General features: G+C 54.3%; 2 protein-coding genes across 2 annotated transcripts; one reads left to right on the top strand and one right to left on the bottom strand.

Moving 5' to 3' along the window:
• Positions 1-23: 23 nt before the first annotated feature.
• On the top strand, positions 24-21881 carry GFM1 (G elongation factor mitochondrial 1). The gene is made up of 18 exons (XM_071566347.1): positions 24-160; positions 1076-1237; positions 1889-2021; positions 2459-2663; positions 3345-3461; positions 4494-4644; positions 5978-6132; positions 7318-7402; positions 8040-8177; positions 9101-9202; positions 9297-9353; positions 9706-9843; positions 10505-10587; positions 17894-18056; positions 18875-19019; positions 19958-20118; positions 21172-21225; positions 21470-21881. The coding sequence occupies exons 1-18, from the start codon at positions 107-109 to the stop codon at positions 21599-21601; spliced, it is 2235 nt and encodes a 744-aa protein (XP_071422448.1). The 5' UTR covers positions 24-106; the 3' UTR covers positions 21602-21881.
• On the bottom strand, positions 10397-17328 carry LOC139676911 (latexin-like). Its single transcript, XM_071566348.1, has 6 exons — positions 17169-17328; positions 15238-15300; positions 14546-14720; positions 13839-13975; positions 12132-12194; positions 10397-11196 (listed from the first exon to the last, which is right to left on the bottom strand). Exons 1-6 carry the CDS (start codon positions 17295-17297, stop codon positions 11086-11088), a joined length of 678 nt encoding a protein of 225 aa, XP_071422449.1. The 5' UTR covers positions 17298-17328; the 3' UTR covers positions 10397-11085.
• Positions 21882-23490: the final 1609 nt, after the last annotated feature.

Here is a 23490-nt window from a genome sequence, read left to right as displayed (position 1 = left end):
AGACCCCGGAAGGGGCGGGAGTGACCCGGGACAGGGACAGGGACAGGGACAGGAGCAGTGCCGGGACCGGGACAGCAGCGGGGCCGGACCCGGACAGGAGCGGGCCATGCTGAGCGTGTTCCGGGCCGGGCTGGCCCCTGCCCGCCCGCGGCACCTGCAGGTACCGCCCCTGAGGGACGGGAGGGACCGGCAGGGGAAGGGGCCGGGCCCGGCCCGGGACACGCGTGCCCGACCTGTGGGATCGGACACATGTACCTGGGGATGGTCCATGGAAACCGGGAATGTGCGGGTGTTGGGCTGCACCGGGGCGGGGAATGGCCCCGCTGTGGGGCCTGGAAAAGCCTTGTGGCTTTCAGTGGCCGCTTTGCCGCAGGGGGACGGGAAGCGCTTTGGGATTTATCCATCGGCACAGAGAGGCACAGCAGCACTGAGGCTGGAAACGCCCTCCCAGCCCATGGAGCCCACCCTGTGCCCGATGCCCTTGGCAAAGCCCTCCCAGCCCCTGGAGCCCACCCTGTGCCCAATGCCCACCTTGGCAAAGCCCTCCCAGCCCCTGGAGCCCACCCTGTACCCGATGCCCACCTTGGCAAAGCCCTGCCAGCCCATGGAGCCCACCCTGTGCCCGATGCCCACCTTGGCAAAGCCCTCCCAGCCCATGGAGCCCACCTTGTGCCCGATGCCCACCTTGGCAAAGCCCTCCCAGCCCCTGGAGCCCATCCCGTGCCAAATGCCCACCTTTGCAAAGCCCACCCTGTGCCCAATGCCCACCTTGGCAAAGCCCTGCCAGCCCATGGAGCCCACCCTGTGCCCGATGCCCACCTTGTCCCCCAGCCCAGAGCACTGAGTGCCACAGCCAGTCCTGCCTTGGGCACCTCCAGGGCTGGGCACTCCAAACCTCTTCCAATGCCTGACCACCCTTTCCATGGAGAAATTCCTGCTGCTGTGCCCCCTGCCCTGGCCCAGCCTGAGGCCGTGACCTTGTCCTGTCGCCCCCTTGTCCTGTTCCCTTGTCCTGTCACCCACTGCTGTGCTGGCTCTGCTCCCCACTGACCCAGTGCCCTCCTCTCCCCTGCAGCTCCTCCAGCTCCTCCTGCCCTGCAGACGCTGCTCCTCCTCGGGGGTGCTGCCCAACCACAGGATCCGCAACATTGGCATCTCTGCCCACATCGACTCCGGGAAGACGACGCTGACGGAGCGGATCCTGTTCTACACGGGCAGGATTGCCCAGATGCACGAGGTGGGGCTGTGCCCAGGCAGCCCTGGCACCTGCTGCTGGCCCCCAGAACCCTCCAGGGCAAGGGGATTGAAGCACAGAAACCCAGGATCACTGAGGCTGGCAAAGCCCTCCCAGCCCATGGAGCCCACCCTGTGCCCGATGCCCACCTTGGAAAAGCCCTCCCAGCCCATGGAGCCCACCCTGTGCCCAGTGCCCACCTTGGAAAAGCCCTCCCAGCCCATGGAGCCCACCCTGTGCCCGATGCCCACCTTGGAAAAGCCCTGCCAGCCCATGGAGCCCACCCTGTGCCCGATGCCCACCTTGTCCCCCAGCCCAGAGCACTCAGTGCCACGGCCAGTCCTGTCTTGGGCACCTCCAGGGCTGGGCACTCCAAACCTTCCTTGGCAAAGCCCTTCCAGTGCTTGACCACCCTTTGCATGAGGAAATTCCTCCTAATGAAAGTAGTCCCTCCCTTATTTCCATGTTCACAGAATCATGGAATGGTTTGGGTTGGAAGGAACCCTAAAACTCATCCTGTTCCACCCCCTGCCATGATCAGGGGCACCTTCCAGAAGAACATGTTGCTCCAACCTGGCCTTGAGCACTTCCAGGGATGGGACAGGAATTCTCAGTAAACTCCTTGGACTACATTTTTTATGTTTTTTCCCCAAGGTGAAAGGTAAGGATGGAGTTGGAGCTGTCATGGATTCCATGGAGCTGGAGCGACAGCGAGGCATCACCATTCAGTCTGCAGCCACCTACACCATGTGGAGAGACACCAACATCAACATCATTGACACACCAGGTGGGGGGCCTGGGGACACCCTGGGGTTGCTGCTCCTCCTGCATGCAGGGGACACGGTGCATCCTTGTGTCCCTTGTCATGACAGGACAAGGAGTGATGGGTTCAAACTGCCAGAGGGGGAATTTACATTGGATATTAGGGATAAATCCTTCCCTGGGAGGGTGGGCAGGCCCTGGCACAGGTGCCCAGAGAAGCTGTGGCTGCCCCATCCCTGGGAATGTCCCAGGCCAGGTTGGACAGGGCTTGGAGCAACCCGGGCTGGTGGGAGGTGTCCCTGCCCATGGCAGGGGTGGCACTGGGTGGGCTTCAAGGTCCTCCCCACCCAAACATTTCCGTGATCCCATGGTCAGTCACTGTAGCTGGTGTGACTGATTTTGTGGCTGTTGCTCCTTTCTGTATTCATTGATGAGGATTAATGAGTTTCATTTCTCATCCAGGACACGTGGACTTCACCATTGAAGTGGAGAGGTCTCTGAGGGTCCTGGATGGAGCAATCCTGGTGCTCTGTGCTGTTGGAGGAGTTCAGTGCCAGACCATCACTGTGAACAGGCAGATGAAGAGATACAACGTGCCCTTCCTCACCTTCATCAACAAGCTGGACAGGATGGGCTCCAATCCAGCCAGGGCAGTGCAGCAGCTCAGGTACTGCTCACTGGAATTCCTTGGGAAACAACTGAGTATTCCCATGGCAAGTTAAGAACACTGCAAAGGGTTCTCTTTGTAGCTGCAGTTTGGGGAATACCTGAATTGGGGTTAAATCTTAATGTGACCCCCACCAAAAACCCCCAGATTTTGGTGTCAGCCAAGACTTGCAGTGACCAAGAGCTGGGGGGGTGACATTTCTTTTGTTGCTGGCACTTTATTTGGAGCCACTTGGAAAGCATCTTTTTCACTTTCCCTTGACCCTGTAGCACAGGAGCTGCTGAAATTCCAGCAGGGAGTGCCAGGGTGGTTTGGATGCCTGGAGTCCTGCTTGCCTTTCCATACCTGATTGGATCTGTTGCTGAGGTCATGGGAAACACTCCCTGATGTGCACAAAGGGAGAAGCCACTCCCCTAATCAAGTGATCAATGTCAGACCAGTTCCCTGCCTGCTTTCCCATGGGAGCTGCTCCTTCTCCTGCTGGGATGCAAAGGGGCTGCAGCCACCCTGTCCAGAAGACAACTGGGGGGTGGTTCTCAATATTGACAGATTTTTGGCACTGGCCAAAGGAGAAAATACAGGGATTTTGTGGGAGTGGGATGTTGTTCCAACACCATCAGGAGCAGATCCATAGAAACAACATTTTTCTTGAACTAATTTCTGTTTTCTCCCTTTTTCCAGGTCTAAGTTGAAACACAATGCTGCTTTTGTTCAGATTCCCATTGGGCTGGAGGGAGACTTTAAAGGAATTATAGATCTTATTGAAGAAAAAGCCATTTATTTTGATGGGGCGCTTGGGTGAGTTTTGAAACTTGCTTCTTTCTTTCCTGGGGTTGGTCTGTGCATGAGGAATTCCTCCTTCAGGGGTGAAACTCTGCTCTCTGGGAATTTTGGGATGGGGCTTGTGCCAGGGCTGAGCTCACCCTGCAGCACTGCCATCCCCTGGCCTGCAGGGCAGCTCTGGGCATGGGTGGCTGCAGCAGGAGCTGCCTGCTGGGAAGGAGCCACACTTCCCACCCTGAGAAACAGGAGACTTGCTCCATAACGGGGTCTGGCAGTGCCTGGGTGGCTCTGGGAGGAGGATAAGGTGTGGTGAGGTGCTTGGACAGGTTGTCCTGCGTCCTTCAGCCTCCTGCCAGGAGAGGGGAAGAACCTGCTGCTGCAGCACCAGTGCTGATACTCAGAGGGGGTTTTCCCCACTGCCCATGCCAGTGCTGGGGGTTCTCCCTGGTGGGGCTGGCCCTGGCAGTGCCATGGGGGTGTCTGCCCATGCTAGTGCTGGGTTTTCCCTGGTGGGGCTGGCCCTGGCAGTGCTGTGGGGGTGTCCCAGCCCTGGTGATGGCTCTGTGCCTTCCCTCGTGATGGCTGTGTGTGCCAGCCTTGGTGATGGCTCTGTGCCCTCCATGGTGATGGCTCTGTGTCCCTGGGGGCTCTGTGCCCTCCCTGGCAATGGCTCTGTGCCCTCCCTGGCGATGGCTCTGTGTGCCCTCCCTGGCGATGGCTCTGTGTGCCCTCCCTGGCTCTGTGTGCCCTCCCTGGCGATGGCTCTGTGTGCCCTCCCTGGCTCTGTGCCCTCCGTGGCGATGGCTCTGTGTGCCCTCCCTGGCTCTGTCCCCTCCCTGGCGATGGCTCTGTGCCCGCCCTGGCCATGGCTCTGTGCCTCCCCGGCTCTGTGCCCGCCCTGGCCATGGCTCCGTGCCCTCCCTGGCTCCGTGCCCTCCCTGGCTCCATGCCCCCCCCGGCTCCGTGCCCCCCCGGCCATGGCTCTGTGTGCCCCCCCGGCTCTGTGCCCCCCGGCCATGGCTCCGTGCTCTGTGCCCGGCTGTGCAGGCAGACGCTGCGCAGGGAGGAGGTCCCGGCCGCGCTCCGGGCGGAGGTGGCCGCGCGGCGCCGGGAGCTCATCGAGTGCGTCGCCAACGCCGACGAGCAGCTCGGGGAGCTCTTCCTGGAGGAGAAGATCCCCACGGTGGCTGAGCTGAAGGTACCTGCACTGGGGTGGGCCCTCTGTAGTGCTGCTCCTTCCCCTGGCTCTGTCCCTGGGCCCCTTCCCCCTCATTCCTCCATAAATAATCTGTGAAGTCCTGAAGGATCTTTGTTTGCTGGAGTTGTCACCTCCACTTCTCTCCCATTCCCAGGTTGGTTTTTGATTTGCATTGGGAAGTCTGAGCTTCCCTGTGCCCTTTGGAGAGCAGCAAATGGCTCAAAGCCATTTGTTTGCCCTTCTGTTGCATTTCCATATCCCACAGAAAGACACTGGAGTTGTCTTTGTGCCCAGGACATCCCTGTTTGTATTTGCATGGATGATCCAGCTGGGGTGGAAAGAGCAGGGCACTGGAATGGGAATAGAATGACTTGACTTGGAGACAGTTCAAAATACAAATTTCAAAGAAGAGAGTTGCATTTCTTGGAAGAGGGAATAAAATGACACATGGTTGATTTTATGGAATGCCCCCAGGAGGAATGAACTGCACCCTTTGCCCAGCTTTGGGTGGCTGTAGATGGAAGATTGGTCTGGTGACAGTCTGATGTCCCTGCTCCTTCAGTGACACAACCAAAGGGGCAGGAGGCCTGGGGGGGGGCACCTGTGCAGGTTTTAGGGATGTCCTGCCCCAGTTTGCTCCGGGATGAGATCCCTGGAGGCTGCACAGCAGACCAGGTGTGTTCCTGGGCTTAGGCTGCAGTTCCATGGGCAGGAGGCCCTTCCTTAGGATCCTGCTCAGGGATCCTGGCTGGCACTGGTGCCTCTGGAGCTGCCTTGGGAAGAGCTGTGCTCAGGACAGCAGAGCAGCTCAGCTGGGCAGGGCTCAGGGACAGACCCTGTGCCACACTCACTGTGGAGCCAGGATGTCACCTGAGGACACCAAGCCTTGGAGAGGAATGCTGAGCCCTTGGGATTTATCCCACAGCCTGAGTGTGTCACTGAACACAAGCTGCTGAGTGGGATTAAATAAAGGAGCAGCTCTGGAGAGCCCATTGGGGCAGGAGAAGCCTCATGGCACAACTGAATGGGGGCATGAGGCACATCAAACAGAAATGGAGAATCCTGATGTTACACCAGAGTCAAGGAACATTTCCTGAGTATTTTGGGATTATCATTATATTTATCTGGAGCATTTTCACTTTTAAGCTGAAATTGAAATTGGGGAAAAACCCTCAGGCTGCTCTAGAATTCTGGTTGTATGGGAAGCCCTTGTTCAGGTTGTTATCCAGGAGCTCTTCATCCAGGGGTGGAGGAGATGACCAGGAGGGACAGGGACCCTCAGGGACCCTGCACCCTGAGGTGCAACAGCAGAGCTGACACTGCTCTTTTGCAGCTTGCCATCAGGAGAGCAACACTGAAGAAGTCCTTCACCCCAGTCCTGGTGGGAAGTGCTCTGAAGAACAAGGGGGTGCAGCCACTGCTGGATGCTGTCCTGGAGTACCTTCCCAACCCCTCTGAGGTGGAGAACTATGCCCTTCTGAACCAGGGGTAAGGACAGCCAGGAGCAAACAGGAGTGCCCAAGGCCAGGTTGGACAGGGCTTGGAGCAACTGGAGGAGTGCAGGGTGTCCCTGCCCAAGGCAGGGGTGGCACTGGAAGGCCTTCAGGGTCCTTTCCAACCCAAACCATGCCATGGAATAGTTTCAAGGCAATGTAATATGTAGTAGGAAACATCACATTTGTATGAAATAATGCCACCAGAACTTGGCACCAACTCCCCAAACTAAGAAAGCTCCTTCCCCTTGGGGGTTACTCTTTATACTGGTCTTTTTAACACATTAAATGTGAAATTTGGGACATGATCATGAGATAGTTCATTAGAAATGATGGCAACCCTTCAAGCCAGGCCTGGAGCACATTTTATTCTTGGGACATGATCCCAGGATCTCTGAGGCTGGCAAAGCCCTCCCAGCCCCTGGAGCCCACCCTGTGCCCAATGCCCACCTTGGCAAAGCCCTCCCAGCCCCTGGAGCCCGCCCTGTGCCCAGTGCCCACCTTGGCAAAGCCCTGCCAGCCCCTGGAGCCCACCCTGTGCCCAGTGCCCACCTTGGCAAAGCCCTGCCAGCCCCTGGAGCCCACCCAGTGCCCAGTGCCCACCTTGGAAAAGCCCTCCCAGCCCATGGAGCCCACCCTGTGCCTGATGCCCACCTTGGCAAAGCCCTCCCAGTCCATGGAGCCCACTCCATGCCCAATGCCCACCTTGGCAAAGCCCTCCCAGCCCATGGAGCCCACCTGTGCCCGATGCCCACCTTGGAAAAGCCCTCCCAGCCCATGGAGCCCACCCTGTGCCCGATGTCCACCTTGGAAAAGCCCTCCCAGCCCATGGAGCCCACCCTGTGCCTGATGCCCACCTTGTCCCCCAGCCCAGAGCACTCAGTGCCATGGCCAGTCCTGCCTTGGGCACCTCTAGGGCTGGGCACTCCAAACCTCCCTGGGCAGCCCCTGCCAGGGCCTGACCACCCTTTCCAGGCAGCAATTCCTGCTGCTGTGCCCCCTGCCCCTGCCCTGGCCCAGCCTGAGGCCGTGCCCTCTCCTCCTGTCCCTGTGCCCTGGGGCAGAGCCCAACAAGTAGGTGTGAACCCCAACACTGGAGGCAGGAAAGAGCCAGGAGATGCTCAGAGGAGATTCCTCTGTTGCTTCCTGACCTCACCTTCTCTCCATCCCTGTTTTTAAGGGAGTCTGAGGACCAAACCAAGTTCCTGTTGAACTCTGCTCGTGATGATTCCCAACCTTTTATCGGCCTTGCCTTCAAACTGGAGGTGAGTCCACTGGTTCTTTCCTAACAGGGAATCCAAACAGATGGTGCTGCCACAGGCAGAGCAAGTTTTAAAATCAGCTTATATTGAAATCCAATTTAAACTTAAAAAATTGGCTCCCCCCACAAAATCCACCAATGTGCCAAGCACTGCCAGTTTGGGAGTTTAAAATGGGTTGTGTACCTCAAATATTTAATGGTATTCTTAGTTAAAACTTGAACCTTTGTGGGGGTTTACAGGTTTATTTCAGATACTTCCAGGGAAAAATTCTAGGTTTGAAAACAATGGAACATGAGGGATTTGGAGGGGATCAGGTGCACAGGTTTAAGCAAACAAGTTGTTTGTGCCTGAAGAGCAGCACTTCAGATTTCCTCTGGAAAATGGCTGCCCAAATTCCATGTTAATGTGTGCCCCTGTTGGGCAGGTTTGGGAGGGATAAAATCAGTTCACAAAATTGCCAGCAAATGGCAAATCCCCTCCCAGAGCCAGGGAAAGCTGAGACTCCTAAAAATGCTCCACTGGCATTTCCAGTGTGTAAATTCAAACAGTAACATCCAGTCAGCACAGGGGATGCTTGGAATAACAGTGCTCTTGATTCCCAGAAGGATCATCCCTGATTTTTCATGGGCTTTGCTTCCAGGCTGGGAAATTTGGGCAGCTGACCTACATCAGAGTGTACCAGGGCATGCTGAAGAAGTCGGATTACATCTACAACACCAGGACTGGGAAGAGGGTGCGAGTGCAGAGGCTCGTCCGGATGCACTCGGACAACATGGAGGTGAGGGAGCCTGGGCTCAGCCTGGATGCTCTCCCAGGGCTCAGCCTGGATGCTCTCCCAGGGCTCAGCCTGGATGGGATCCCAGGGCTCAGCCTGGATGGGATCCCAGGGCTCAGCCTGGGTGCTCTCCCAGGGCTCAGCCTGGATGTGATCCCGGGGCTCAGCCTGGGTGCTCTCCCAGGGCTCAGCCTGGGTGCTCTCCCAGGGCTCAGCCTGGATGGGATCCCGGGGCTCAGCCTGGATGGGATCCCGGGGCTCAGCCTGGATGGGATCCCGGGGCTCAGCCTGGATGGGATCCCGGGGCTCAGCCTGGATGGGATCCCGGGGCTCAGCCTGGATGGGATCCCGGGGCTCAGCCTGGATGGGATCCCGGGGCTCAGCCTGGATGGGATCCCGGGGCTCAGCCTGGATGGGATCCCGGGGCTCAGCCTGGATGGGATCCCGGGGCTCAGCCTGGATGGGATCCCGGGGCTCAGCCTGGATGGGATCCCGGGGCTCAGCCTGGATGGGATCCCAGGGATGGACTCTGAGCCACTGCTGGAGATTCCTGAGGTGTGTCAGGACATCCAGGCTGGGCTTTGCTGTTGTGCTCAGAATAAAGGGGTGGAAGGTTTACAGACCATTTATCACATGGAATGTTGGAGGAGCCTCATGTCAAGCTTTAGAACACAGTATTTGTGTATTTTCTATAAACCAGGTGTAGTTTGTAAGGTGTGGAATCGTAAGAGAAATCCCAGAGTGGTTTGGGTTAGAAGGGAATTTAAAACTCAGCCAGTGCCACCCCTGCCAGGGGCAGGGACACCTTCCATAGCCCTGTCCACCTCCAAGCCCTGTCCAGCCTGGCCTGGGACACTTCCAGGGATGGGGCAGCCACAGTTCTTACCTTTCAGTGTTGCCTAACCAGGAAACTTTCCTTCCCCAAGGATGTGAATGAGGTTTATGCTGGAGACATCTGTGCCCTCTTTGGGATTGACTGTGCCAGTGGGGACACGTTCACTGATAAAACCAGCACTGCCATTTCCATGGTGAGTTCCCTTTCCCTGGGGCCTCGGGCAGGGCATTTACCAGGGTTTGCTGGGAAAGTTTGTACTCATCACCTCTCCCTTGATGGCACTGCAGGAGTCCATCCATGTCCCTGATCCCGTCATTTCCGTGGCCATGAAGCCTTCCAACAAGGTAGGAGCCTCTGGATTGTTCCTGCTCAGTTCCCCTCCCTCTGCTGCTTCAGGCAGGGCCAATAAGGAACAGCCCAAAACAAGCACTGCTTCAAAGTGGTCCATCCCAAATCCTTAGGATCACATCACTGGGATAACCCGTGGGTTGGGTGGTGTCACAGCCATAAATAAGATGCATTTCTTTGACCTGAACTTGAAATAAATCCTAATGAATACATTAATAAATCCAGTTAAATGTTTCAGCAAATTACCTCAGAGAGCAGCAGTGCTCAGCAGCTGATAGGAAGATCTGAGAGGCCTTTTCCTTGGATTTCTGCTCCTTGAGTTAATCTTCTCCTGTGTGACTATTTCAGAACGACTTTGACAAGTTTTCCAAAGGCCTGAGCCGGTTCACGAGGGAAGATCCCACTTTCAGGGTGCACTTTGATGATGAGAGCAAGGAGACCATTGTGTCTGGAATGGGGGAGCTGCACCTGGAAATCTATGCCCAGGTAACTGGGGGAACATTCCATGGGCTCTGCCCTTCACTGCCTTTCCAGCCAAGAGTTCTCCTTCCTGTTCTTCCTCCTCTTTCTTCCTTCCAACTGCTTTGGAAAGTTTTGAGTCAACTTCTGAAGGTTCTTTCTCTCCAGTGGTTCCATTTTGAAGGATTCTAAACTATTTACAGGAAACTTCTGCCTGGAATGTTTTTACTTTTTTTGGTTCAAATCCATAAAAAATGTATTAAGTGCTGCATTTTGCTTTAGCAGCCTTTGCTTATAATTAATTAATAATTAATTACTGCAGAAAAATACTCCATAGTTTTAAATGTATCAGCTGATCAGGGAGAAGGGAATAGTTTTTACAGGGATTAGTTTCATTCCAGTTGATGTCTATAATGTCTATATTTTAATTAACACAAGAGATGTATCTGAAATATTGACAGAATGAACAAAAGATGGTTTTGTCTTGAAAAACTGAAATTTTAATGGAATAATTAATGGGGTTCCCTTTTCATTTGTCAAAAGGTCTTAAACAATTCTGGATGCAGAATGACAGTGAATAATTTGTTAAATTTAATAAAAAAAGAACAACAAAAACCCCTGATTAAGTGAAGAAAACAATTTCCACTGCCTTGCTCTGATGGGACAACTGTGGCTTTTTTCCCTGCAGCGAATGGAGAGGGAATATGGTTGTCCTTGCACCATGGGCAAGCCCAAGGTGGCCTTCAGGGAGAACATCTCTGCCCCTGTGCCGTGAGTATTCCCTCTGGGAGCTCCTCACTCAGGAATTGGGATGCAGACCCTCCAGATGCCCCTTGGAGCTGCCCCCAGGTGGGCTCAGGGGGTCTCTGCTGCCCCCAGGTGGGCTCAGGGGGGTCCCTGCCCTCCCCAGGTGGGCTCAGGGGGGTCCCTGCCCTCCCCAGGTGGGCTCAGGGGGGTCCCTGCCCTCCCCAGGTGGGCTCAGGGGGGTCCCTGCCCTCCCCAGGTGGGCTCAGGGGGGGGTCCCTGCCCTCCCCAGGTGGGCTCAGGGGGGGGTCCCTGCCCTCCCCAGGTGGGCTCAGGGGGGGGTCCCTGCCCTCCCCAGGTGGGCTCGGGGGGGGTCCCTGCCCTCCCCAGGTGGGCTCAGGGGGGGGTCCCTGCCCTCCCCAGGTGGGCTCAGGGGGGGGTCCCTGCCCTCCCCAGGTGGGCTCGGGGGGGGTCCCTGCCCTCCCCAGGTGGGCTCAGGGGGGTCCCTGCCCTCCCCAGGTGGGCTCAGGGGGTCCCTGCTGCCCCTGAGGGGTGTCGGTGCTGGCGGCGGTGCCGGGTCACTCTCACGTTGTCCCCAGGGTGCCACAGCACTGTCATCTCCCAGGGAATGATCTCCTGTGGGGTGAAAACAGTGAGCAGCCTGGGCTTTCATTCTCAGCAGTTTCTCCTCATGGAAAACTTAGGAACCATCCCCCCTGAAGGTGCCCCAGGTGACCTTGGCTTGACTTTAGATCTGACCTTGGCTTGGCTTTAGATCTGACCTTGGCTTGGCTTTAGATCTGACCTTGGCTTGGCTTTAGATCTGACCTTGGCTTGGCTTTAGATCTGACCTTGGCTTGACTTTAGATCTGACCTTGGCTTGACTTTAGGGCTGACCATCACTGTAGGGGTTACTCTGAACTCCCAGTGTGTTGTCTCCAAATACCCAGAAAACTGGGAGAAGCTCTAGAATTCTGTTGGTTTAAACACTGAGAGTGCAGGGTTGGCAGCTGGAGCTGGAGCTGGAGCTGGAGCTGGGCTGGGAGGGAGATCCTGCTTGGGTTTTGTGGAGGTTGCACAGGCAGGAATTTCTCTGTCAAATTTTGTGTGTTTTCCTTAGGAAAACACTTGCTCAGGTGCCAAAGTGATGATGGAGAACAGCACAGAGTGCACTTGCTGTGCTGGGAGCCAGTTTGGGCTGAGTTACTGGGATAGATGGGGAATCTGTACTGGGCCACCAGTGCTGTCCTCTGGCACGGGAGCACTCCCAGCCCCCCTGGAATTCTGCTGAGCACTCCGGGATGCTGCCAGCTGCTTCTGCCCTTGATCCCTGCCCAGTTTGGCACTGGCATCTCCCAAGAGGAGTTTTGAACCTCAGCCATTCCCAAGAAAGCCCAGAAATTGCTGCTGTTGTCTCCTGGAATGCTGGGATGGACAGGGATGGTGGCTCTGACCAACCTGCAGGAATCAGATCTGTGCCCACCCCCCCACCTGTCCCTGAGCTGGAGCTTGCACAGCTGCCAGTCTTAAAGCAACAACAAAAAAGGGCTTTTTAGAACTCAGTTATTTACCTGGGACACCATTTCATGAAGCAGAACCACAAAGTCAAACTGCAGATCCTCATCACTTCTTTTCTGGAAAGACAAGGTGGAAAGGGGTGAGTGTGGGGCTTCTCCCCACCCAGAAAGGGGAGAGTCAGTTCTCTTTGGTTGTCACAGAATTCTGTGATGTATTTCAGGTAAAAATGGCACTTTATCATACCAGGTAAAGCAGGTGCAGCTCAGTCACTGTAACAAAACAAAAAGATCCTGGTTTGTGTTTTTGTGACTCCAAAATTGCACTGGAGAGACTGAATGTGAAGGTTAAAACTCTGCCAATTCCTCCCTGAAGGAAATTAGATACATATCAACTTCAGGAGCTCCTCTGGGATGGGAACACCTCCTTCTGCAAGGTGTCAGTTTAACCCAAGTAACCCTAAATAAAATTGTCAGCAGGATGAGGACACACCCCAGAGGCCTCACAGTGATTCTGTGAGTCACAAAATAGACACTGGCCTTTGGAATGTACTCTTTTCATAGGTATTTTTCAGGGAAAAGGAACCAAATCCCCCAAGAGAAGTGGCAGCTGGGTTAATTTCATAGTTTCCTGTTTGACTTGTCCTCGAATTTGTTAAAGAGGGGTTTAAACTCCTGCTGGTGCACACCCTGCAGCAGCTGTGAATTGCTCCAAGATGCCATCAGAGGGAGCAAAACATCCACAAATCCTGCTCCCTGAAGCAATTTGTCTCCTTCAAGCCCAGCTCTCCCTGGGAATTCACTGGCTGTTCTGAGTGCCACAACCTCTGGGCTTTGGGTTCTCTCAGAACTGGGTCCTGCTGCTCTGTCCTGGCTCACATTCAGCATTGCCTTGAATTTAAAGCTGACCATCCCCTTAGGGGTTCTTAACTCACAATATATTTTCTCCAAACAGAGCAGAGAAAATAGGGAGAATCTCTACAATTCTCTTAATTTAAAGATAAAACCAAGATGACTTTGCTCTGACAGTAACTCTTCTGAAAGCAAAGTGCTTTCTCAGCTAAGCCTGTTCCAGCCCTGTTGGTATCTCCTAATTATCCAAGGAATTTCAGGAGCTACAGGGAGATTTGCCAGGGTTTTATTCCTGAGCTTAGGGCAGATCCAGGTGTGCTCAAGATCAACCCATCCCTTGTAACCAGCCAGAAATAACACAGGAAATGTTTTATCCTGAAATATTCTGTTCCCTTTCTCTCTCATATTCCCCTTTTGTGTTCCTCAATTCAGGTTTCTGACCATAAACTTAACTGATACTTATCATGGTAAGAGAAGTCCAATAAAAGTCACTTCCAGGTTTCCTCCCACCCCTCATTTGCTGTTTGAATGGAGGGAAGGGGTAGTGGAACAAAATCCAAACACCAAAATCCAAACAGCAGCTTAAAAATGAACCAGACCAGGAGGTTCAGACAGAATTGGGGTTTCCTGGTGAAGGACATGGATCCAGCTCTGCTCTAATCCTGGCTTAGCTCTTCAGTACTACTTGTCTGCAGAGCATTGGGAGCCAAGGCCAGGTTGGAATGTGTGTTAGGGGAAAGAAGTGGAGGAGAACCCCCTGGGAGTGTCCCAGGCCAGGCTGGACAGGGCTTGGAGCAGCCTGGGCTGGTGGGAGGTGTCCCTGCCCAGGGTAAGGGTGGTACTGGGTGGGTTTTAAGACCCTTCCAACCCAACCCAACCCATTCCATGCTTGTGTGACTGATGGTGACTCACCACTTGCTTGACATGTTGGATCTGGGCCAGCTGGAGCTGGGTGTTCTCTGTGGAGTTCTGCCATATCACGTGGCCAGAGGCCACCCAGGCCAGCAGGTGCAGGGGCTGCAGCTCTGGGGACACGTGGCCATGGCTGTCTGGGAAACAGAGAAGGGCTGGGTGTGAAACAGGAGCCACAGCAGAACTTCAGCACCTGACACAGGCTTGGTGCTAAAGGCACTCCCTTCCATGTCACAAAACCTTCCACAGGATCTTGGAGGAGCTGCTGCATCCACCACAGTGTTTTCCTCCCATGGAATCCCAGGATGGGTTGGGCTGGAGGGACCTTAAAGCCCATCCAGTGCCAGGGACACCTCCCACCAGCCCAGGGTGCTCCAAGCCCTGTCCAGCCTGGCCTGGGACACTTGCAGGGGGTTCTCCTCCACTCCTTTCCCTGGACAGATATTCCATGAGGTGTTCAAGGTCCCAGGTCACCCTGTTGGGGGGTTGGATGTGTTGTGCCAGGACAGCCCAGAGTGAGCAGGAGGAGGTGCCAGTGGCAGGTGGTTCTCCAGAGCAGCACATTCAAATCAGGCATGGATTCTGGATTTCAGGAATCAGGAATCATTCAGTAGCTGTGACTGACAGAGCCCCAGGAAGAGAGAGGGAAGCAGGATGTGTTCAGAGCAGGGTGAGGGCTGAGCCTTGCCCACATGCCCTGGCTGTACCTGGAATGTTCTCTGCCACAAGCTCTTTTTCCAGGCTCCTCATTCGAGTGTAGAACTCGTGATCTGCTTCCTCTGTGCTCTTAAGTTCTCCTTCAAGTGTGAACTGCACATCTGGGGCAGAGTTTTTGTTGCCCAGGTGGTACAGAACCTCAGCAGTGCAGTTGACAGCACAGTCCTGTGACAGAGTTAATGATGTGCATTAATATTTCATTAAGTACATGTATAATTGGGCAATTTGCACTTCTAAAATGTATTTTTTATGTAGTTGCTGGTTTCTCTGTGTCTGGCCCAGGGAGATTTGTGATTGTTTGAGTCAAGGTTAAATTCCTGGCATTTCTGTGGGTGTATGAAGGTGATTTGCCTTCTGCAGAGATGGAAAGGGCAGTGGGTGGGGGGTGGAATGTCCTTTGTGCTGTTCAGCTGGAGCTGAGTGACACTGAGATGTCCTTGTCCTCCCTCCAGCATTGTCTGGTGCTGGGGTGGAAGGGACCACGTGGTCAGGGTTTTTTGGGGGGTTCCTGTTGGTAAAATTTAGCCTTTTTTGGCCTGATTTGCAATATAGAAAATCAGAAACAAGACTGCAAATGTGATTAATTGGTGTGTGTCTTGGCCTGAGCCAGGAGCAGCAGCATAAAGTGGGTTTATTACACACCAGTGCTGCCAACAATTTAACTCAATCAGCCTGAACTCACTTTGTCCAGGACATCTTCCAGCTCCAGTTCCAGATAGAACTTGTACCCAACATCCTTGATGTCCTAAGAAAGGGAAAACATTAAGAATGTTTATTTTTTTTAAAATCTTGACTGACTGAACAAGACCAGAGAATCCCAGACTGGTTTGGGCTGGAAGGGATTTTAACACCCATTCACTGGGGCACCTCCCACCAGCCCAGGGGGCTCCAAGCCCTGTCCAGCCTGGCCTGGGACACTCCCAGGGATGGGGCAGCCACAGCTCCTCTGGGCACCTGTGCCAGGGCCTCACTAACCCTCATTTCCAGCCTTGAATCCCCCTGAATGAACATTTCTGGGCTCCCCCTGGGATTCCATCCAACTGCAGGTTCAATACTCAGGTAGGGATGTTCAGGGATTCCTTAAATCAAGTGTGTTTTGCAGATCGTTAGGAACTGGATCATGTCATGGATTTTTTTTGTTACTTCCAATAACAACTGAAGGGGGTGGGTGGGTTTTGCTGTGCCCTGTTTTGGGAGGAGAGTTTGCTGTGCCCTGTTTTGGGAGGAGGGTTTGCTGTGCCCTGTTGTGAGAGGAGGGTTTGCTGTGCCCTGTTTTGGGAGGAGGGTTTGCTGTGCCCTGTTTTGGGAGGAGAGTTTGCTGTGCCCTGTTTTGGGAGGAGAGTTTGCTCCTGTTTTAGGAGGAGAGTTTGCTGTGCCCTGTTTTGGGAAGAGGGTTTGCTCCTGTTTTGGGAGGAGGGTTTGCTGTGCCCTGTTTTGGGAGGAGAGTTTGCTCCTGTTTTAGGAGGAGAGTTTGCTGTGCCCTGTTTTGGGAAGAGGGTTTGCTCCTGTTTTAGGAGGAGAGTTTGCTGTGCCCTGTTTTGGGAAGAGGGTTTGCTCCTGTTTTGGGAGGAGGGTTTGCTGTGCCCTGTTTTGGGAGGAGAGTTTGCTCCTGTTTTAGGAAGAGAGTTTGCTGTGCCCTGTTGTGAGAGGAGGGTTTGCTGTGCCCTGTTGTGAGAGGAGGGTTTGCTGTGCCCTGTTGTGAGAGGAGGGTTTGCTGTGCCCTGTTTTGGGAGGAGGGTTTGCTCCTGTTTTAGGAGAAGGGTTTGCTCCTGTTTTGGGAGGAGAGTTTGCTGTGCCCTGTTTTGGGAGGAGAGTTTGCTCCTGTTTTGGGAGGAGAGTTTGCTCTGCCCTGTTTTGGAAGAAGTCTTTGCTGTGCCCTGTTCTCACAGGAGGGGTTTGCTGTCCCCCTTTTTTGGGAGTGCCCTGGGTTTTGTGCCCTGTTCTGCCAGGTTTGCCTCCCAACCCGGCCCAGTGAGCAGTGAGGTGTGTCCTGGCAGCCACAATCCAAGCACCCTCCTCCTCCCTAGTGAGTGTCCTTGGGAGGTTCCCTGGGCCCGATGCCAGGTGTGTGCCCTGGGAATGGCACCAGGTGTATCCCATCTTGCGACCAGCACAGGGTGTATCCCAGCCTGGGAATGGCACGGGGTCATCCCTTCCTGCTCCCAGCCCGGGCTGTCCGGGACACGCAGGTCCTTCCCCTCCATGAGCTCCAGCAGTGGGTGGGCAGAGCCGGTGGTCATCCCGCAGTGACAGAATCCCAGAGCCTGGACATCGCCCAGGCGGGGTCACCTGGAGCGGGTGACACCGGGGGCGGGTGACACGTGGACGCATCCGGGTGGGGTTGGGATGTCTCCGGAGGGGGACACTCCCCTTCCTCCCCGGGCAGCTGTCGCGATTCTCTGCCCCTCCATGGGCACGGTGCCCGTTCCCTCTGCCCCTCCATGGGCACGGTGCCCGTTCCCTCTGCCCCTCCATGGGCACGGTGCCCGTTCCCGGTTCTCTGCCCCTCCATGGGCACGGTGCCCGTTCCCTCTGCCCCTCCATGGGCACGGTGCCCGTTCCCGGTTCTCTGCCCCTCCATGGGCACGGTGCCCGTTCTCGCCCCGCACTCACCTCGGCCCGCGCCCCGCGCAGCTCCCGCAGCCGCAGCGCCCGTGCGGGGCCGCCCGTCCGGAGCCGCACGACCCCCTCTGCCAGCGCCGCTGCCCGGGACACGGGTACCCGGCTCGGGGGCAGCTCCATGGCCAGAGCCGCTTCCTCCTCCCGCAGGAAGGGAGCGGGGCGGGGACGGGCAGGACCGGCCATGGGGAGGAGCAGCGGGACCGGGAGCGGCGCGTCCCGCCCGGGGCGGCCGCGGGGACACCGCGCTGGGGCTGCGGGAACCGAGCTGATGGTGCGGGGACACCGCGCTGGGGCTGCGGGGACCGAGCTGGGGCTGCGGGGACACCGCGCTGGGGCTGCGGGGACCGAGCTGATGCCGCGGGGACACCGCGCATCCCTCTGGCCATGTGCAATAAAGGTGTACACTGCTAAGAGAACTGCATTAGGTGGGATACTGGGCAGAAATCCTTCCCTGCAAGGGTGGGCAGGCCCTGGCACAGGTGCCCAGAGAAGCTGTGGCTGCCCCAACCCTGGAATGTCCAAGGCCAGGTTGGAGCAATCTGGTCCAGTGGAAGGTGCCCCTCCCTGCCCGTTGCATTGGTTCAATACCCTTTAGATTCCCTTTGAGCCCAGAGCAGTGTGGGACTGGCTGAAGTGCACAAGGGGTGTTTGCCCCTGGAAAGCTGTGGTTGCAGCAGGTTTGGGTCATGACTGACGTTGCCTTTGGTTGTTCCTAGGTTTGAGTTCACACACAAGAAGCAGACGGGAGGGGCAGGCCAGTATGGCAAAGTCATTGGGGTGCTGGAGCCCCTGGATCCTGAGGACTACACTAAAGTAGAATTTGAAGACAGAACTGTTGGCACAAATATTCCCAAACAATTCGTGCCCGCTGTGGAAAAGGTACAGACCATTTGTGTGCTACAGAAGCTCCTGCTCTTGACGTTCCCCTGCCATGTCATGCACATTTGGTGTGCCAGCCTTGCCACAGGCCAGGAGACTTTTCCCATTTCTTCAGTGCAAACAGAGCCATTTGTGTGGCTTTGTTTCACATCTTGCATTCCTGGGTTTTGCCTTGAGTTTGGAAGCTGCTGTGTTTTCTCTGGTGGTGGGTGCTGGCTCTGTGCCCTGGCAGTGCCTCCTTTCCTTGCTTACAGCCCAGCAAACCTCCTGCTCAGTCTGCTCCTTCCTGGCTCTTCTGCTTTTGGTTGTGGCCCCACAATTCTCATCTCTACCCCCAAAATATGGAACTTTTTTTGTGGCTTCTCTGAGGCCAGTTATGTAGGAAACTGTAATTAAGCTGCATTTCCTGCCTGAATTCCCAAATTCTCTTCCTTTTCAATCTCTGGGCTTTCTCTGTGACTGTCCCTCTGTGTAATTATCCCATACTTCTTTAATTAACCTGCTGTCATCTTGGAATTCCTATGATACCCTAGAATAATTCCTTCATTATTCTATGATGCAACACTTGAAGATTTTTGCTAAATCCTGAAGAAAACACTCAGTCTTACAGGAATGTTGTTCTCCAGGCAAGAGCTCTTTCCACACAGAGCATTCCTTGGGGTTTTGGCCACACAGTCCTTTATAAGCCAAATCCTGAGGAAAGTTTTCCTTGTTCTGTGGGTTTTAATTTTAAAAGTATCAGTGTCTAACTGAGGTACCAAAGACTGACAGCACAGAGGTTCCAAACTGCTGTTGCTGACTTGGAGCTGCCGTTCCAGGGGTTCCGAGATGCCTGTGAGAAGGGTCTGGTGTCAGGACACAAGATCTCCGGGATCCGCTTCGTCCTGGAGGACGGTGCCCATCACATGGTGGACTCCAACGAGATCTCCTTCATCAGGGCAGGAGAAGGAGCCCTAAAACAAGGTATGAGCTCCCTGTTGGGGTGTGTCCTGGCTGTTCTTGCTGGGGCTGAATTTAACAACCTCATTTCTGCAGGTTCATTTGTTAACTGCGGTATCCCTCCCTCCCTCCCTCCCTCCCTCCCTCCCTCCCTCCCTCCCTCCCTCCCTCCCTCCCTCCCTCCCTTCCTCTCCATCCCTCCCTCTCTCCATCCATCCCTCCCTCCCTCCCTCCCTCCCTCCCTCCCTCCCTCCCTCCATCCATCCCTCCCTATCCCTCCCTCCCTCCCTATCCCTCCCTCCCTCCCTCCCTCCCTCCCTCCCTCCCTCCCTCCCTCCCTCCCTCCCTCCATCCCTCCCTATCCCTCCCTCCCTCCACCCACCCACCCACCCAGAGTTTGGCCACTGACACCACAATATGTACAAGAGTTCATAGAATTTTGGGGGGAAACAGAACAATTCTTGTAGTTGTGTGAGGGAAATGCTGTTTTCCTGGAATGTGGTACAGAAACACCAACAGTGCCATCCTCACAGGGTGGGAAGAGAACATTTGGTCAAACTGTGCCTTCTTTAGGGAAAAATTCCCTCACTGAAGGAGCACTGGAACAGGGAATTGGTGGAGTCACAATCTGTGGAAGTGCCCAGAAAAGGAGTGGCACTTCCCAGTGTGGTTTAGTGTGAAAGGTTGGACTCAGTGATCTTGAAGGTCTTTTCCAACCTTCTTGATTCTGTGATTATGGTGTTGGGAATAAAAGACAGGAGAGCTGGAATTCCTTGGTTAGGGTTGGACTTGATGATCTCAGAGGTCTCTTCCAACCCAGCCAGTTCTATGATTCTGTGACTCCCTCGCTGTTGTGGGACACACTGGGCATTGCCATAAAGGGTGTGTTGCTGTGCCTGGGGGTGTCCTGCCTTTCCCCAGGTGTATCCCACGCTGCTGGACGTGTCCCCCTTCTCTTGCAGCCATGGAGAACGCCGTGGTGCGCATCCTGGAGCCCATCATGGCCGTGGAGGTGATGGCTCCCACCGAGTTCCAGGGCGCCGTCATCGCCGGCATCAACCGGCGCCACGGGGTCATCACGGGGCAGGACGGGGCAGAGGGCTACTTCACCCTCTATGCTGAGGTTGGTGGGGCTCCAGGCTGCTCCTGGCCTTGGGTGGCCCTTCCACTGCACTGCTGCTTCCCTCAGTTCCCGGGGATGAGCTTGGAGCCAGGTTGGCTCATCGCCAACGTTCCTGCTTTTGCATCCCCTCTAACCACGAGTGTTTAGCTGGGGGGTGGTGGGAGGGGCTCAGCAAAGCCTGGGCTCAGGCCTACACTGCTCCCTAAGCTGTGCTTAGAGCCCCAGGCTGCAGGGACCTCACACCTCATGGTCACTGTCACTGTCACTGTCGTGGGTTGAGCTGACAAAATGCCAACTGCCCAATACAGTGTCAGAGCCTCCCTCCCCCTGCTGAGAAAAGGGAGGAAAAACCTGGGAACTCAAAGCAGGTATTTATGTGTTTGTACAGAAAGGAGAAAATTAAGAGAAAACTACAATATAACCCACACTTAGGCAAGTTAAAGATAAAAAATAACTCCCCACTCCCCATTGAACACAAATCTCACCATTCTAACTACAAATCACTCCAGAGAACTCAATTCCCCACAGACAGACCCAAGCAGGAAGACTGAGAACAAACATTTACTCCCTGAGATAACTTGGTGGTGAGCTGGTGCTGGGCCTGGGCCTCCTGGGGACACCACAGTGTGTCTTTCCCAGATGAGAAGCCATGAAAGAACTGAGAAACTCCTCCTGCTCTACTGTATTTATATCTCAGTTTGTGTCATCTGTAAGAAATATTTCTTTGGTTGCTTAAGTCAGGTGATGCTTGTCCCCTCTAATCTGCATCAGATTCTCTGGGCCTGCTAAAACTGAGCCTGGCTAAAACTAAACCCAAAACTACCACAATCTCTCAGCTCAGGGTGTTCCAGTTCCTGGATGTTCAGACTCAGATTTGTGAGGCCTCCTGCTGACAATGCAAATATGAATTAGTTAAAATAACAAGAGCTCATGAAATCAGAGCTTTTTACAGACAGCACTGACTCTCTGTGTCATAATTGGGATTAATTAGATGATAACCCAAAGCTGATGGAAAAAATTCTTTGTTTTTACAAGCCTGTGTTTGGATTTTAGGTGCCCCTGAACGATATGTTTGGATATGCCACTGAGCTGAGGTCTTGCACAGAGGTAAGTCTTCACCACCCTTTTTGCTAAAACGTGTTTAATCCTGTAAATTTGGACTGATTTGCATCACTGTATCCAGAGCATGTGCAGCAGGGAGGGGGATAAGAATCCAAACCAGAGCTGGGTCATTCCTGGCCTAAAAATTCTTCCATCCTTGGAGTTTTGTTGGTGTAGGATTGCAAAGAATTACTGGGTGTTGTCTCACATGTCCCATCCTCACCTGGCCTTCCTTTTCCCAATTTTACAGGGAAAAGGTGAATACACCATGGAATACTCCAAGTACCATCCATGTTCCCCCAGCACTCAGGAAGAAATAATCAACAAATACCTCGAAGCAACGGGGCGACTTCCTGCCAAAAAGGGCAAAGCCAAGAGCTGACTGGACTCCTCTGGGGGCCTTGGAACAGTTTTCCCCAATCTCCTCCAACAGCTCAGTGTTCCAGCCATGGAGCAGGCAGGGCTGGCTGGCTGAGCAGGCTGCCCTGGGATTTGCACTTGGAATTTTGTCATCATCCCCTTCCTCTGTGGAATTCTCAGGAGCCACTGGGGGATCACCATGGGGTTGTTCACATGTAAATGCTGCCATTAACCAAATACATGTTAGGGCACGACTGGGAGTTTGGCTTGAAATTTGTCTTAATGAAGTTCTACTGAAATAACTGTGGCTTTTTACTTGATACATCATTACTGTGTAATTAGGTGAGTTCCTGCTTTGGAAAGTGCCAGAAGGTCAGGCCAGGAGGCCCAGTGGGAGCTGCTGGACAGGCACAGGCAGTGAGTTGTCATCCCACACTGAGCACTCTTCCCATGGTGTTCCAGGCCTCCCTCCAGGGAACAGGGGCAGTTTTCCCTCCAAACCCTCCAGGAGTGGCCCAGGATCCTCCAAAACCTCAGCCCTGTGCAGAGCCACCAGTCTGTGCCACTGCCCTGTCACCACAGCCACTCTGGTGGCACAAGAAGAGTGGGCAGGAACGTCAGTAGGAGTTGGCTCTTCCCAAAGCTGGGAACAGCATGGAATTGCTGATGTGGATCCCTTGTATGGGTTTGGTGATGTGGATCCCTTGTATGGGTTTGGTGATGTGGGTCCCTTGTGTGGGTTTGGTGATGTGGGTCCCTTGTGTGGGTTTGGTGATGTGGGTCCCTTGTATGGGTTTGGTGATGTGGGTCCCTTGTATGGGCTTGGCTTTTGCTCTTTCTTAGGAACCAACCCAAAGATTCCTTTTCCCAGGTTCTCCCAATCCCAGGGCTGTGTCACAGCTGATGGAACCAGTGGGCTAAATCCTGCTGGCCCATTGCAGGGACAAAACAAGGACCCTGCATGGGAAAGAGTAGACATTCCCCAAATTCTGTGTTTTTAATTACTCCCAGAAGGTCCACGCTGAATTTGCTCTCTCCCTCCCTGACCTCCTGAGCTGAGCAGTGTTTTTGCAGACTTCCAGTAAACAGGGATGAAGTTCCAGTTCAAATCCAGCAGCATTCCTGGCACAGGAGGGGTTGCTGCTTCCCAGACAGACAGAAGTGCAGCAGCCAGGGTTGAACTGAGCCCTCGTGGGCAGACAGGGCAAGGGTTTATTTGACTTTGGGAACAGCTTTGCCAGGGCATGGAGGTGCTGAGGGCCTCAGGTGTGGGGTATCCATTGGTGCTGCCCTGGGACAAATCCTGATTTCCCTCCACCCACAGCTCCCTGTTATCAGATGCTCAGCTGGAATTCATTTCCAGAAGAGCCCTGCAGGTTGTCAGACACTGGGAGATTTTCTTCAGCAACCTTTTACCAACATTCAGCCCTGTCTGATGAAAGCAGAGTGAAAACAGGAAAGGAATGGGGTGGTTGTCATTGTGTTTATATTCATGGGTTGTATTTATGCTGATGGGAGTTCCTGGCTCGTGGGTGCTGCCACATGGGCTGGTTCTCCACAACTGGAAAAAACCAAAACCCCAAGAATTTTGCTGTATGATTTTAGGTTTTAGGCTGAAATCTTGGGCTAAAAGTAGCTGGGGGCAACTTTGCCTTGGAATTCCAACGGCTTTGCTACTTGTCCAGAAGGTCTGTGGAGTTTTTTAACTGCTGCAAGTTGGTGTTGTTTGGGAGTAGTTGGAATTACACCAACCTGGTGAGGCAGAAGGGCCTGATCCTCTGCTCCAGGTCTGCAGAGCAGTGGCAAAAACAAGGTAAGGAAACTAAAGTAGAGCCCTAAAGTGCAAAATCTGTCCTGTCTACTTGTTTTAATTCCAAAAAAATACTTTAATCACCAGCTTCCTAAAGAAGT

This window comes from Pithys albifrons, chromosome 11 (assembly GCF_047495875.1).
Source record: "Pithys albifrons albifrons isolate INPA30051 chromosome 11, PitAlb_v1, whole genome shotgun sequence".
NCBI classification, from domain to species: domain Eukaryota; kingdom Metazoa; phylum Chordata; class Aves; order Passeriformes; family Thamnophilidae; genus Pithys; species Pithys albifrons.
This window is presented reverse-complemented; position numbering and strand designations above follow the sequence as displayed.